Genomic DNA, 18,005 nt, shown 5'->3' with positions numbered 1-18,005 from the left:
ATGTGATATAAATATTTAAATTTATCTCTTTGTACAAGAAAAAACTTGTTCCCCTCCTTTTTAGTACAAACCAAAAAATTGGATTGAACATAAACTTACGAGCAACTTTATCGGGTTTGTTCTTGAGTAACATTGTTTATGTAACCAAAAAAGCAAATACACTTAGCGTCCAATATGTTGTTTTCTCTGTTGGTCGTCATCTTCCTCCTACCCACCAGGACAACAAACCGTGTCATTACCTGCCTCTAAAATGCGTTTAAGGGAAACGAATTTTATTATAATAATAATAATGGATAAATTTCATATATCAAAATTTAAGAAATTAAATTTAAGTAATTATCAATTTAATCATGATTTTTAGTAGTTTGAAAGTAACTGAATTTGATTGAGAGAGTATTAATTAATTTATAAATTAAAATAAAATTAAAGAATTATTATTGAAATTTAAAGATAAATATTCTAGAGTTATGATTCACTGTTCTCAATACTCCCAAAAATAAAATTCATAAATTAATAAATAATGTCGACAATTATATTTCTAAAATTGTTAATAACCATATGGTTCTAAGAAACTAACAATTTTTATCTTAAGAAAAACTTAAATTGATTGTAAGAATTTTATTCAAAAAAATAAAGCATATACACGTATAAGTGAATTAATAAATTAATTTAATTAAAAATTATGAAAATATCTTGATCATGCAAATTTTTCAACAATTCAATTATTTTAAAGTTTTGTTTATTAAAAGAGTTTAATTATGTAACTTTCAATTAACTAATGAAAGAATAAAAAATATTAAAATAATACAACAATATTAACAAGAAGAAAATCATGAATTCATCATTGGGAGTTCTCGAGGAACAATTACATCATAATCCTAAATTGTGAGAACTAGTCACATATGTTGTAAGAACCAATTAAACAAAAAGAAAAAAAAATTAACCATGATAAGAAGAATCCTTCCATGAAGGTTTGGCCTTTAGCCTCTTATAGAACCTTAATAACGAATAAAGGAGAAAATAAATTATAAGAGAAATGAAAGTTAAAAACTAGAGAAAATTAGATAAAATTTAGATGATTTCAATGTATCTTAGACGTCCCTATTTGTACTCAATCATAGCAAATTGAAGCACGATATCATGCATCGCAACAAGCATGGTCATGCTTAGTATCTAGGGCTTGCTTCATTAATAAATAGGAGCATGGGTGTGCTTAAGCATGACTAGGGTTTGCTTGGTGTTCTAAAGGAAGCACAGTTGTGCATATTGATAAGTACACTCGTGCTTCATAGTATAATCATTTATGATTACATGCTTCATTTAAAGCATGATTGTGTAGAAATTAAGCACAGTCGTGCGTGTCTTCAACTATCAAAATTATTTTGTTTTATTCCTTAATTGCATTGATTTCATTCTTTTTATATTTTCCTTGTTTGATGCACACATTTAATAAAAAAAATATTTTCAAAAATTTAATATTAATCAAGACAAAACAATAATAAACATTAAATTATTATACATCATTTTGACAATTTAACTCTAACTCATGATCATTTTTACACACTAAACTTCGACAAACCCAATTTATCTCTAGGTCTAACATTTATGAGTAGGGAAAAATAGGGAATGATAATTTCTCACTATCATTCATCCAATTATTTTAAACAAATCTTTTACCATTGTCACTTAACAGTTACAACATCATAATATTTTTTTTAAGTCTATAGATATGATTCACACAATATTTCAAAACTAAAATCTAAATATTAATTTTTTATACTAATCAAACATACATCATCATAATATAATATGCAAATTAGAGTATCATCGTAAGATTCAACATTTCTAAAAAGGTGACATGTAAATTAATAAAAGTTTACTATGTTTAGTAGATAAGAATATAAAAAAAATATAATAATTTTTTTTTCATATTGTTATAACTTATAAATAAGTCAGAATAAAACTTTCCTACCTTCATCGGTGAAAATATAATTTTATGTAATAATTAGTTATAGACATATTATTATTCCTAAGAAAGTTGAATAATATTAAAAATATTTGTAAAAAAATCTCATCAATCTTATTTTTGAGAACCAAAATCTTTCAAAGTGATTTAATTATAAATGAATAAATGCTTGTTAAATAACCAGAATCTTTCAAAGTGTTTTAATTAGAAATGAACAAACGCTTGTTAAATTAAGCTACCAGCGGATTTAGTGTTGAAAGTTGAAATAATATATCTACAATATCTTATATTCGAATCGTATTAATTTCATTATAATCTTTCACACGAAGAAAAAAAAAATATATTACCTAAATTGTTTTTTTTAATTAAGTAGCTAAATTAATCATTAATAGTTATCAAAGTTAAAGATTAAATTTACTTTTCCATAATATTAGAGACAAAATTAATTCATAATAAATATTAAATACAAAATTGATATTTTCTAAATATATTTTGAACTTTATCTTTATGTATTAATTGTAAAAATCTAATGTTTTAATTTATTTTGCAGGAAAGATATCAAAAACATCGAGAGGAAGTCCTACAGTGTACAAGGGAAGGAACATCTACACAGGAGTCTCTTGCCTCAGTCAATGGAAATGAAATATATTTAGGTGTTGTAGGAGTTGAGAATGACAAAGGACATGTGTATGGACTATGGACTTGGTACTTTGAGAAAAAAGTTTAGTCAGTCAACACATGCTTAATATACTTTAAGTCAACCTCCAATGGTAGAGGCAATAGAGGGAATGCATCAAATAATTGACAAATTGAATGCTGAGCTTCTAGCAAAGGAAGATGAGAGGATGCTTGAGCAAAATATGGAACAATTAAAAAAAATCATGAGTTATAGATTTAGCACATGAGATAACAAAGTGAGCGTATGCATTAGCAAGATGAGAAGATGCAGTTAATCTTACGACACTTTTAGATTAACTCTCTTATGCCAGGGCCCAATATACTGACTACCACTCTAGATGATCCCAGACACCATGTTGAAGACGAGCAGGATGATCATGTTGATGATACACCGAAAGATTGTTGATTGAATGTGTATTTGTCTTTTATGATATCATATACTTGTTTTAGTTTTTACTATTAGTTATATGTTATATACTTCATTTTAGATGCTTTTAGTAAGTTGTGGTTTTGAAGAATTGTTTTGGTTTTTACTATTAGTAATATGTCATATACTTTTATTTTGGATATTTTATATTAGTTGTGGTTTAGAATACTTTATTTGAATTTTACTATTAGTTATTAGTTATGTCATTTTTATTTTGGATTCTTTTCATTAGTTGTGATTTTGAAGATTATATATGTTAATTAATTTTATTGTGATATTAGTACTATATATGCATTGTCAATTTTAGTACTATTGTTTATGACTATTAAATAAGTTTAGAGAAAATTAAAATAAATTTAGCGATCGATTCTTCTTCTCTAAAAATAAAACAAACTTAGTGACTGAATTTAGCGATCGACTCTTCTATCTCTAAAAATAAAACAAATTTAGCAATCAAATTTGGGACGGAATAAAACTTATAACGGTTGAATATGCGACAAAATATAACTCATCGTGACTAAAAAATGTGTCACTAATAATTTAGTGACGTGAATAACAATCAAATTTGCAACGCCTATAAATTTAATAAAAGAAAAAATAAATATTTAGTGATTGATTTAGAGACTAAACTGAAAATCGTATTTATTTAATTTATAAAAAAAAACATACTTAGCGACCGATTTAACGACATCTCATTTGGTCACCAATTTGGTCCTTATATACAACAGCGACTAAAATGATAACGACCATTTTGTGACCGAAATATTCGGTCTCTAAACAGTGACCGGTGATATTTTCATTGCGATCAAGTTTTTGCAACTACTTAAATTCGGTCGCTAATGTAAATAGCGACCGATTTGAGCAATTTAGCGGTTGATTTTGGTTATCACTAAATGACCTTTTTTTTGTAGTGAATTAGAACAAACTCTTGAAACACGATCATGCATCTCAACAAGCATGGTCATACTTAGTATCTAGGGCTTGCTTCATTAAATAGGAGCATAAGTGTGCTTAGGCATGACTAGGGTCTTCTTGATGTTCTAAGGAAGCACAATTGTGCATATTGATATGTACAGTCGTGCTTCATAGCATGACTATGCATAATGACATGCTTTATTTGAAGCGTGTTCGTGCAAAAACTAAGCATAATCATGCATGTCTTCAACCTTCAAAATTGTTTTGTTTTATTACTTAATTGTATTGATTTCATTCTTTTTATATTTTTCTTGTTTGATGTACACTTAATAAAAAAATATTTTCAAAATTTTAATATTAATTAAGACAAAACAATAATAAACATTAAATTATTATACATCATTTTGACAATTTAACACTAACTCATGATCCTTCTTACACACTAAAGTCAAACAAACCCAATTTCTCTCTAAGTCCAACATTTATGTGTAGGGGAAAATATTAGGGATGATAATTTCTCACTATCATTCACCCAATCATTTTAAACAAATCTTTTGCCATTGTCAAGCAACAATTACAATATCATAATATATATTTTTTTAATAAATAAATATAATTCACACAATATTTTAAAACTGAAATCTAAATATTAATCTATACTAATGAAACATGACTTGTACTAATCAAAGATACATCATCATAGTGTAATACGCAAATTAGAGTAACACCATAATTAAGATTCAACATTTCTAAAAAAAGGTGAAATGTAAATTAATAAAAATTTACTATGTTTAGTATATAAGAATAAAAAAAAAAACATATAACTTTTTTTGATATTGTTATAACTTATAAATAAGTGAGAATAAAACTTTCCTACCTTCATCGGTGAAAATATAAATTTATGTAATAACTAGTTATATACATTATTCTTAAGAAAGTTGAATAATATTAAAAATATTTATAAAAAATCTCATAAATATTATTTTTGAGAACAAAATCTTTCAAAGTGATTTAATTAGAAATGAATAAATGCTTGTTAAATAACCAGAATCTTTCAAATTGATTTAATTAGAAATGAACAAATGCATGTTAAATTAAGCTACCAACGGATTTAACGTTGAAAGTTGAAATAATATATCTACAATATCTTATCTTCGAATCGTATTAATTTCATTATAATCTTTCATACGAAGAAAAAAAGATATATTACCTAAATTGTTTTTTTAATTAAGTAGCTAAATTAATTAATAGTTATCAAAATTAAAGATTAAATTTACTTTTCCATAATATCAGAGACAAAATTAATTTATAATAAATATTAATTTTAAATACTAAATTGATATTTTACTTGTTTTAAAGGCAATAATGCTTTAAAGGCAATAATGCTATCTTAATTAAATATATGATTTTAATCCATCTTCCAATTATAATATTGATATAAAGTGTTTAAAATTAATATTTATTAAAAATTGTGAACGCATATAGAATAAATATTATTTTTTTAATAGAATCTATTTTATAATCAAGATTAAGTTTCAAACATTATATAATTTAGTTAAAAGACGCCGTCCACTATATATTATTTTTGATAATCAATGTTGGTAGATTTTTTTACATCTAGTCACTAATTAAAGCGTGTGTATATTGTATAGAGCTGAATGAATGGGTTTTAAATTGTGAATAAAGTCATCTCATCATTTGATGCGGCTTGAATACTTCAATTGCGTTAGGTGTCACGAATTATGTTAGCTCAAGAATAACCCCATTAAGAGAATTTTTCTCTTTTATTAATATGTAATTTTCTTTTGATTAATTCTATACTTATTTATTAAAGACACAATGTGCAATTCACTTTTATTCTATCCTATATTTCCTCCTCTGATAAAATTAGCACATACTGAATATATTTCAAATGAAGGGTGTTTTTGTCCAACTAGCGGATAATTTATATAGTTATAAGATTTAATTTATTTTTTTACTAAATAGTTTTAAGTTGCAAAGATATTTCATATTTGGAATATAGAAGTTGACAACAAAACTTAAAAAACAAAAGTATTTTGGTAAAAGTGGCGGAGGAGTGCAAAATGACATCAAATCATGTAAAATATTATAAGATAGCGGAAATAGCAATGAAAATCAAATACGTATTAGGTAATATTACGTATTAGTTAGAAACTTGTAAATTTAATTTTAAATGTTACATTAGGTCCATTAAAATGGGAATTTAATGACTATGCACTTGTAAAATCATTATTGTTTATGATTTTTAAGTAATTGTTGTAAAAGTTGATAATTTTATTATTATTGAGAAGAACTACTTTACCAAATTATTTTAATTTAATCAAACAAACTTTTAAGAATAAACCAAAAGCTAACCACAAACACACCCAAAATAATTTTATTTTATTTTTAAATAAAAGCCATTCGTGCACGTGATTTCTTCTTATACATAAACTGCTTTGCTAAGAAACTAAAATATGTGAGGATTTCCATATCTTTAGGGCAATGCATGCAAGATTAAAATGACTAGATAGTAGATAGGATAATATTAACATCGTGTCAAACAAAAAACAAAATGTAGAAAAGCAACAATGCACAGTCTAAAAGAAAAATGCATCAAGACTTATTAGTCTACATTGTAAAATGTAGACAATGTACCTCAAAATTATAAAGGATAACAATCCAGTATGAACAAGATAAATTATTTGAATCTCGCAAGTCTAAGCTTCTCCTGAAGTGGAGAATGATTAGGTTCTTAGAAACTGTATAGGCAGGTTCCATCATCACTTCTTGCAGTTGGGTCGAAGTTTTTGGCATTTGGATCAGTACAACCTTCAGGAACGGGAATATTTACTTGCTGGGCTGCTTTGCCTGCGCACAAAATGAAATAACCAAAGAATTTAGACCTAGTTTTATTTGATTGAAATATAATTTGTATGAGTTTATATTTGACAGTGTTCTTTTTTATTATATTTTGTCAAATTGTTAAAGGTTTAATGTAAAAACTTTTATTACATTATTAACATAGTTTAAGTGGGCAATACATTATTAGATTTTTAAAAATCTGATAAAAATTAAATGTGCATGGTGAGTGTTAAGTTGACTGAAAATTAAGCTATATGCAAACATCATAAATCAAAATCAAGTCCTGAGGATAAAAGATCAAACCGTAGAATGATCCACTCTTAATGGCATCTTGATTAGCATCACCAAGAGCAGCCTCGCTCAAGTACTTGTCTGCCAGCTGGACTCTCTTCACATTCTCTTGTTCTTGGACAAGCATGTTACCATACTCCAAGAGCTTAGCCAAAGTCATCTTGGGCTGGTCAAAGGTTGGAGGTCCTTCCTTTGAGTTCACAAGCTTCTTCCCAATCAAATCAACACCAACACCACTAATCCACTTCCTTACTTCATCATCGTATACTCTAGCCCTCAGTGCACCAAAGAAATCTGCAATCATAAATACCACAGCATTAGTCTTATTGTTTTGTTTCTATTTCCTTAAAAATTTCAATCATATCTGCTAGTAAACCCCCACCTTGTAATTATATCAATACAAAACTTAGATAAGTATTTTTGGTAATATTTTCTCATCAAAATTGGAATTTTACTTCCAATAATACATATTGACATTTAATAGTATCTTTTGTTACGGATATTATTGAGGTGAAAGCGAAGAATGACACTTATTAGCTTAACTTACCAATGGATTGGCCAGGGAAGGTGTCAACAAGCTTGACAATGTCATCACCAGGAACATTGTCACTGCGGAAAATTCCTTTGCAGACACCAATTCGGTCGTCCCTTGTAGGTGCCCAGTAGAACTTCTCCATACGTCCATCACGGATGAGAGGAGCATAGAGTGTTGAGAAATCGTTACCAGTGACAATGATGGGCACACGGGGGTTGTCTTCCTTGTTGTACATACCAGGGAGCTGAACATTTGTGGGGTTATCAGCGATGTTCATGAGGGTGGCATTCACCATCTGGTTGTTCACAGTGTATTGAGTGGTTCCACCAAGACGACCAGCTCCTGCGTCAAGATCATTGATGAAGAGACAGCACATCTTCCCCTTCTTGATTATGTCAGCAGCTTCACGGTACCTTTGCCTGATCAACTTTGCTGGCTCTCCTGCATTTCCACTTTCCAATTCTCCAGCACTCATCATGATAGGGCTATAAGCACAACAACATAAGAACTAGAAATTAATATATACCAGATAATACTCATTTTAATTTCTATGCAACGGTAGCAATGTCAACTAATCAAAACTCATTGTTGGCATGACTTTTAAAGTAATTATCGTAAAAATCAATGTATCTATCATATAGAGTTGCTAGTTCTGTAATGTGTATATATAAATGATGTGTTATGTAGTAGTAATATATGCAACATCTACTCACTTGATTCCCATCTTGGCAAAGACAAGCTCGCATTGGAAGGATTTTCCTTGACCTTTGCCTCCCCAGATACCAAGAATAAGAGGAATCTGTAAAAACAATGAGAATATTAAGTGTGTCCTATTTCATTAACTAAAGTCTCAAAGGACAATATTAGTGGGAATCATGTGTGCAATTTTACATGCCTTGATGTTGGGCAGGGTCATGAAGTTCTTGGTGATGTGAACAACAAGCTTGTCCATAAAAGCAGGAGCAATGTAAAATCCATCCATGTTGTTATCCAAGTTGTACCTGAAATACCACCATCATGACCAGGTTTAATTAGATCAAAAGGGACTTGACTTCACTCCTTTAACTCATGACAATAAAAGTGATAAGGAAACACTATCTGGCTTAGTGTCCCAAGTATGTGTCACTCACTGTTTAAGTCCCGTACTAAGGTACTCATAAGAGCTCATGATTGCATAGTGAGTTCCAGTTTCCATTGGAGCTTGGAAGAGGGAATCAACCATACCCTTCCCCCTTGTAATGTCTTGCTGGTCATCTGAAATATCATAGGCAAGACCCTTCCATCTGTCCTTATCAGTCTGCTGAGTCTCCTCAATCTCTTTGTCAGCAGCAACAATTTTGAAATTTCCAGAGGAAGAAACCTTGCTGCTAGGGACCCTTGAGGCAATAACCTTCTTCAAGCTGCTGCCAAAGAAGGCTGAACTGGGAACTGAAGCTCCAGCTCCAGAGCTATTTAAGCTCAGCTGCAATATTCACAGTATCTAATCTATCACAATGTTCAAACTAATTCTAAAACTTCACTCACTTGTCACAGTCTTCTTCCAATGTCCAAATCTGTTTTTATAATGACTCAACTATGAAATAACACCAGCCTTTGCTAATTTGGTATCATATATATTGATTATCACATTATATAACACATAATGAGTTTAGTATCAACATAAATGAGGAGTTAAAACTCCATAGATTTCTCTCTATATGTCTTATTCTTGAAATTTATGTTTATGGAAGTATACCAAACTCAGAGACTTTCTGACACGAAAAAACACACTTGTTAATTGTTATAGACATGTATATGAAATGAGAACTTGGAACTATTCTTAACTAGGATAAAGGTAGTGTCATAACTCATTATATATCTTTCAGAAATTTAAGCCATAATTTCCAACATAATTCTATTACCTTACATGTATTAATAACAATTTGAGGGTTTATATGTTGATAATTTAAGGACAAGAATAATTAATTAAAGTGCAAAGAGTAGAGAAACATCATACTGGGGCTCCGTTGACAGCTCCAACCGTGGAGACTGAGGCAGCCATTGCAGTGTTGTACTCGAAGTTGCAGTGGCAGAGCAAGCAAATAGAGTGCAAGTATTTTGAAGCTAGAAAAAATTACAATGGGGAAGGACTTATATTAGTGGTGCAATTGAGTGTACAGAAATGAATATCTTCAAGACTAGTTGTAGAATCCTTAATATCCACACGATGAAGATTAGCTTGGATGCCACGTGGCAACCATATAGTGACTGCAAGGTGGCACCTACCTATAGGCATAGATCCTGAGGTTGGAATTGAATTGAAGCCTTTTCCTGATCCATTACTTTTTAGGTGAATTTGTTACCACACGTAGCTTGTAGCATCCATCTCATCTGGTTCAAGCGTTGGCTAGTGTTCGTTTGACTAGAACAGAAGTGTTGACCAACAGTATCAATTGGTCAATTACATAAAAATCTGGGCTACCATTTAATTTGGATTTTTAGCACACTAACCCCACACATATGTAGTTTTTATGAAATAATGTCAAAAAATAATTGGGGGAATTGTATTAATAAAAACCATAATTAACGATATATTTTTTTAAATAATTATATTATTAATGTGAAATATTCGTCATTTATAATTAATTATTATAAAAAATATAGTTAATTATCTCTAATTAAATCTTTCCAATCAGTTATGTTTTTTTATATGCACTACTCAAATTTAAAACATCATTTAATAAGACCAAGTTTAATTGTATTAAAATAATATTTAATTAACAAAAATTATATCTAAAAAATGTAAATTATTTTTTAATTATTAATTTTAAAATATTACATAAATTATATCGATTTAAAAAATAACATTTAACTACTTGTGTGAAGATTGAGACGATGTGATGACCTCTCCATTCCCAATTCGAAAGGGAACCATTGGGCAATGGCCACAACGATGCACGCATGATGCCATATACGACACTCAGACACGCTTTCTATCATTTCATCAAGTTCCTCTCAAAATTGGGTTACCTTGTAGAATAATGTTTATCATCTCCCTTTATTTTCTTTTAATCTAATAAAAATATAGGTTAATAACTAAATACATTTTTCAAATTTCTCTCAAATTAGTTTGCTTCAGTTATGGATTGCAAATAAATAATTAAATAAGTATTCACTTATAATCAAACAATAGATAAGTAATAAGGTATTTATACATGTAGATATTTATACTTTAAAATTATTAAAAATATTTTTAATTATATTATGATTATAAGTGGGTTAGTTTGAACTGAGTTTATATGAATCTGTTATCCAACCAAGTTAAAATTCAAAAGTTTAAGTTGGATTGGATTTGTGTTTTTTTTTTTTTTTTAAATTACAAACAAGTTGTTGATTTGCTACATTGTCATTAACTCAAACAATCAACATTAATAAAAAAATAAAATTTAAAATAAATATGTTATATTGTTACAATGTTATAAAAATAAAATACAACATTCATTACTTAGCTCATACATTACAGGATTTTGATCAAGATCGAGTTAGGTTAGATCATATGTCAAAAAACACAAAATTCATTACTTAGTTCATACATTATAGGATTTTGATCAAGTTGGATTGAGGGTGACCTAAATACTAAAAAAATCTTATCTGAATTCATTAAGTCTGTTTGAGTCAATTTGATTAAAATATGTCTCGTGGTTAATAATGTCATAAAATTATTAAAATATCTAATGATAATTATAAGTATTCATATTTATAATTAACTATGAGTAGAGATAGCAAATCAATTCGCACCATAAATATATGCAAATAAAACTCGTGATGAATAAAAAAGGGTAACTTTAATAATTGCTTGCGAGTAACAAATATGAATATTTTTCCTAATTTCTTTTTAACGAAGTGAATATCATAATATTCATATCTATGTATACATATACATGTATCCATTAATTTTAAATTACATAACTAGTTTTACACACACATATACATATATATATACATACATATATATATATATATAAGGGGGTTATAATTACACCGGTGTAACTTTTACTAAATATTACACCGCTTAATAACTTTATATTAATTGTGAATTTTGTATATCCAGTCGTTAGATTGAAAGTTCATATCACTTTATACGTGTATATCAAATTTTGTTAAAATTGAACAACTTGAAGGCAATCAAAGTGTTCATATTTTAATGTATTTTGAAATAAATATATCACGTCAATTTTTTTTTTATAAAAATGAAGTATCAAATCATCTTGGATTAGTATAAAATTTTGTATATATGATCTAGTAGATATGAACTTTTAATCTAACGATTAGATTTACAAAATTCAAATTTAATATAAAGTTATTGAGCGGTGTAATACTTAGTAAAAGTTATACCGGTGTTATTAATATATAGATATAAAGGGAGTTATAATAACACTAGTGTAACTTTTACTAAGTATTACACCGTTCAATAACTTTATATTAAATGTGAATTTTGTAAATCCAACAGTTAGATTGAAAGTTCATATCTATTAGATCATATATATAAAATTTTATACTAATCCAAGATGATTTGATACTTCATTTTTATAAAACAAAATTGACGTAATATATTAATTTCAAAATACATTAAAATATGAACACTTTGATTACCTTCAAGTTGTTGTTCAATTTTAACAAAATTTGATATACACGTATAAAGTGATATGAATTTTCAATCTAACGGTTGGATTTACAAAATTCACAATTAATATAAAGTTATTGAGCGGTGTAATACTTAGTAAAAGTTACACCAGTGTAATTATAACCCCTCTCAACATATATCAAATTTTGTTAAAATTGAACAACAACCTGAAGGTAATCAAAGTGTTCATATTTTAGTGTATTTTGAAATAAATATATTATGTCAATTTTTTTTTATAAAAATGAAATATCAAATCATATTGGATTAATATAAAATTTTGTATATATGATCTAAGATATATGAACTTTCAATCTAACAGTTGGATTTACAAAATTCACATTTAATATAAAGTTATTGAGCGGTGTAATACTTAGTAAGTTACACCGGTGTAATTATAACCTCTTATATATATATATATATATATATATATATATATATATATATATATATATATATATATTTAAGTAAGGTGCTCTACTTTTGAATAGTCTTTTTTTTTATTGATATTTGACAAACAAGACTTGTGATACTGAAATGTTTTAATTTATTGAAATTTGTTTGGAGTTGTCAGATTTAAGTGTTTTATTTTTTAAATTGACGTATTTTGATTAGAGTCTGTTTGACCCTATTTATTTTAAGCTTAATTTTTACTTGTAAAAGTTGATTCAAACGTATTTGTATAAAATATCTTAAAAATAAGTAACTTATTATTTGTGAAGAAATAATAAATTAAATCATGAAGTTTTTGGAGAAACTAACTCAATAAGCTTAAATGAAACTTTTTTTTGTTAGTATCTTAACTCAAGCCACTCCGCTTGTTATTTGTATGCATTTTGTTTTATTTTGTTGCAAGTTTAAAAACACTTGTTCTATATTTTTAATGTATTCTAATTTTATTGAATTTTACATATAAGAATCAAATCAAAACTTACAATTTTAATTACCATTTAGGTTTTAAATATATTTAAAAAAATTAATAATGTTAGAGTTATTAGAATATTTAAATGATATAATTAAAAATGATTGTTTGTGAGGGTGGGGAGGATGAGTGGATAATTCCCAAGGTGACTATTATAACTTTTCTTGTATCTATCAAGAGAGGGTGAGAATGTAACTTGACAAAGAAGGTGGCACGCTTCAAGAGATAGCGACGATGATTGATGCATTATGCATATGATAGAGAAAGACAATTTCATCGTTAAACTCGAAAGCCCAAAGTTATTCATCCACCAATTCATAGCTCAAAAAAGTTCACAGTCTTGAAGTGACAGAAACCAGAAAGTTATGCAAGAGTTCATGCCATTGTCTCCCAACTCATTCTTCCACCTTTCTTAATTTCTCCCTATGTCAACCTTCCACCTTTAGCAAGAAACTATTACATGACTTAGAACTATAAATTAATTGTTTATATTTTCAAACAATTTCAACGTGTTTAGGCTATATTTCATGTAGAAATTTACTATAAGACTGGGAGCATAACATAACATGTAATAGTCTTGAACTACACTAATTTTTTCCTTCTAGCACAGCATTACAACAGCCACCAAAAGAACAGAGAAAAAGAGCTCGTATTATATTTTAATCTGTTTTAATTTCTTGGGTCTGAAAGAGTCAGAAAAAAGCCTCGAAGGAATAACAGGTAACAATGGATTGGTCTAACACACCTCAAACCATAGTTTAAGTGGCCAACAGCTAAACCTGAATTATGGTGAGGATTAAAATATGCATTCATAGAACAAGTGGCATACAAATGAGATATTAAATTGGTCGAATTAAAGGGCCATTAACAATATCCAGACAAAAGGCCGCAATGAGTCATGAACGCTATGCTAGAAACTAGATCACCTAAAGCATGCATTATAACTCAAACTCACAAATCCATTGTGTTAATTACTTTTTTACCAACCCCAAAAAATGATGATGATTGGATATTCAATCAGGGAAGAAACTTTACGAATAAAAGCCCTTTTGATGCATAAAAGAGGAAATTTTTTCCCTAATTGACAAGGACAATGTAGGCCACAGAAGAGACCCAAAAGAAGAACATACTTAATTTAAAGTAAACTCAAGTAAGAATCATGTCCCTTGGACACGGCAAAAGTAACTTAACCTCCCAGGTGATGGCTATAAAGGTTCGAATCTTAGACAAAATTATTGCAAGTCTTATACTACACAAATCATTAACATAAAATCAGTAAAAACTTGGGACAATGACAGGGCTTGGCTCATCATGTGGAGCATGCAAGTTCCTAAGGAGAAAATGCGCCACTGATTGTGTATTCGCTCCTTACTTCTCCTACGACCAAGCCTCAACCCATTTTGCAGCAGTGCACAAAATTTACGGTGCTAGTAACGTCTCCAGGCTATTGTCACATCTTCCAATCCAGAATAGAAGTGATGCTGCCATCACCATTTCTTATGAAGCCTTGGCTCGCATGCAGGATCCTATATATGGCTGTGTTGCTCATATCTATGCATTGCAGCAACAGGTTTCCCATGCTGTGACTCTAAACCTGCTTTTTCCCACCATAATTTAGAGATCTCAATTCCTTTCGGTAGAATTTTCACTTTTCATGCATTCAACAATTTGAAAGTATCAGATGAAGAATAAATGACTCATATTTTATATAGTATGAATTATCTTCTTCATCCAACAATTATGAATGCAAGGACTACTTATGTGTAAAAAAAATGTTAATAATACACCTTTTAACATAAACTTTTGAATATAAACTCTTTTGTTTGATTGAAATTTATTGAAAATCATGAGAATCATTAAATAAGGTATGAAACTCTCAAATTTTTGCAATATTCAATAAAATTCAGCTAATACAAGAGAGTGAGTTACTAGTATTTCTCGTATACAGAAAAGCAATGACTCTGAATCCGGTTTGATAATTTACATAATTTGTGTTTCATTTGTAACTCAAACTTTATGTGCAGGTTGCCAGCTTACAAGAGGAGATAGATACTCTTGGTAGTCTAATGACAAATTCCACAATCAGTGTTGTCAATTGTGACAGTGTCCAAGCACCAAAGAACTCAAACAACGGAACACAATATAATATTTTGCAGCATGATGCTACAAGGACACAATATTGTCAAAATAATAATCTGGCTAATTTTCTGTCACAAGAAGGAAGTGCCACAGTTTACCAAAGTTTTGACTCACAGATGGATATGGAGCTTCCTAGTGCACACGTGGAAGAACCTTCATTTGGTGATTCCTACTACAATAATCCGTTAGAACAGTTCCTATCTGGAATTGACCAAGAGGTCTTCATGAATCATCCATGGTTCAAGCATAATGCAGACATAAAGAACTAGGAATATTGAAAAAGATGTGACTAGACTTTACTTGGTGCAGGATGATTGCATGAAAATCAACTTTTGTGTCATATATTTTACAATATAATATGTAAGAGTGTCAGATTAATGCTACTCTCCCGCAATCATTTATACTAAAATAATCACAATTAAATGTTTAACAAATCAACGGACTAAAAAGTGTAAATCCAGATGTAAAATTTTGTAATTAAAATGATGGGAGAATCATTACTCAATAACTAATTGCACGTATCTGGTAAAGATTTTTTTTTTCTTTCCAAAAGCTCTCTCCAGAAACTTAAAGTAAGATACATAGTGCATATTTGGATATCCATTTGCACATTTACAAACTGAAATTCCTTCTTCCCAATACACTAAAATAGAAAGTTTAAGGTAAGTTTGGTGAGTTTAAACAATAAACCAAACACAGATAGTAGTATTATTTTAAACCAAACATGCACTGCGAGCAATTTTTCTTCATCTATCATTACTCAACAGCCTACTCAATACGCAGATAAACACTAAACCACAGGCATGCAGCTCTATGCAATTAATTTCAAACTAGGAAAGAATACTTGATAAATGAAGTTTCATTATCCGAGTATAGGAATCAAGTGAGAATTGGTTCAGTACCTAGATCAAATGGAACTTTTGGGTTCTATCGAGGAATTAAATAATTATACTATTTGCGACAAAGGCCTTTTGTTAGTGGATCTTTTTCTGCCTTTTTATCATTTGGTTGAACTATTAGATATCTTCATTTTAAACTTCAGACTTATAATTCCTACACGTAAAAACAAAGTTTTGGTCCTGTCAATGACGGATCCAAAACCCTGACAGTGGAATTATCATCATCTATAACATCTATAATTTATAACATTAATAAAGGGATGTATTATTTTAGTATCCACTTTTTTTAGGCTTCTTTTTTATCTTTATACTTTTAAATAATAAAAAATAATATTAAAAATTAATTATTCTTTAAGTTTGAATAATATACTAATTGATTTATTAAACATTAGTAATTTTTAAACATTTTTATCAAATAAAATATTGAAACAAAACGTATATCTATCCCTCTAATTTTCAAACTACTATCTTTTTTTTTTTATCAGCTAAGAGAAATTTGTATTAAGGAGGCACTAGGGGTGCCAAACCCAAATACAGAAATGTTGAGAAATAGAAAAAGTTACGGATAGTGTTATGCTACTCCACCCTGTTTACAAATTACAGAACTAGGATACACACTTGATACAAGAAATAGGATCCATAAGCCAATTAACATACAATAATTGATCTCTCTTCAAATCCACAGACAACCATTTCCAAGATCGATATTTAATGGCCTCCACAATTTCCATTATATCCAACACCCCATCATTAAAAATAATACGGTTCCTAAGAAGCCATAAACTCCATATAACAGAAATCCAAATAGTTGTGAATATCCTTCCCTGCTTCTTCACACATGCAAATCCATCCATACTTAGCAATAATTCATCCAAAGCATTAGGTAAGCACGCTGAAATACCAAGCCAACGAAGAACCAAATACCAGATTTTACATGAAATTCTGCAGTGTAAGAAAAGATGACAAACGTTCTCTGCCTCATTATTACATAAAGCGCAAAAAACATTACTAACAGGAATACCACGCCTTGCTAAACTTGCTCGAACTGGTAGTGAATTCAACAATAATTACCTTCCAAATGCATCGAAAACTTTGTTTTAAAATTGTCTCCAAAACATTCCCTGCAGAAAAAAAGGAATGCAGCCAAAAATATGCTGATTTTACAGTAAAAGCCTTTGATGGATCACATTTCCATAGCCACATATCGGGTATATTTGACTGCAACTCCACCCCACCAACTAATTCTACTAATTCATTTTCCCACTCTTTTTCCCGTTGAAGTATCAAACGTCTCCGCCACTGAAATTCCCACTGCCACCCTCCTTCCACAAACAGTCCATTTTCACCAACTGTTGATTGTTTTTTTTTCGCCAAAGAGTACAAACGAGGAAAAGTCTCACTCAAAATAACCCCGCCCACCCATCTATCATGCCAAAAACGCACCGAACCTCCATCTCCAACGACTCTCAAGAAGTTATTATCCAACCATGCATTCGCTTGTTGACACACAAGGGCCAAATCCTTCCACCAATCCGAAGCTTTTGGATGAACCACATGAGACCTCAAAAGAATAGACATACAACCATAACGTGCTGATAAAATTTGAGACCAAAGAGACTTAGGACTTTTCAAACCCCGCCACACCCATTTTCCCAATAAGCTTATATTAAACCATTCAATATTCTTCACCCCCAATCCTCCCTCCTTT

The 18,005-nt window shown here is 29.4% G+C and overlaps 2 protein-coding genes across 2 annotated transcripts; one reads left to right on the top strand and one right to left on the bottom strand.

Moving 5' to 3' along the window:
- Positions 1-6,587: 6,587 nt before the first annotated feature.
- Positions 6,588-9,834, bottom strand: LOC109814041 (ribulose bisphosphate carboxylase/oxygenase activase, chloroplastic). Its single transcript, XM_020378368.3, has 7 exons — positions 9,674-9,834; positions 8,808-9,139; positions 8,573-8,678; positions 8,391-8,476; positions 7,690-8,162; positions 7,155-7,436; positions 6,588-6,857 (listed from the first exon to the last, which is right to left on the bottom strand). The coding sequence occupies exons 1-7, from the start codon at positions 9,716-9,718 to the stop codon at positions 6,742-6,744; spliced, it is 1,440 nt and encodes a 479-aa protein (XP_020233957.1). The 5' UTR covers positions 9,719-9,834; the 3' UTR covers positions 6,588-6,741.
- Positions 9,835-13,278: 3,444 nt separating this feature from the next.
- Positions 13,279-16,331, top strand: LOC109814031 (LOB domain-containing protein 33). Its single transcript, XM_083063996.1, has 2 exons — positions 13,279-14,829; positions 15,284-16,331. The coding sequence occupies exons 1-2, from the start codon at positions 14,551-14,553 to the stop codon at positions 15,665-15,667; spliced, it is 663 nt and encodes a 220-aa protein (XP_082920122.1). The 5' UTR covers positions 13,279-14,550; the 3' UTR covers positions 15,668-16,331.
- The last annotated feature ends 1,674 nt before the right edge of the window (positions 16,332-18,005 follow it).

Source organism: Cajanus cajan, chromosome 9 (genome assembly GCF_000230855.2).
Source record: "Cajanus cajan strain Asha chromosome 9, NIPB_CcT2T_4, whole genome shotgun sequence".
Taxonomy (NCBI): domain Eukaryota; kingdom Viridiplantae; phylum Streptophyta; class Magnoliopsida; order Fabales; family Fabaceae; genus Cajanus; species Cajanus cajan.
This window is presented reverse-complemented; position numbering and strand designations above follow the sequence as displayed.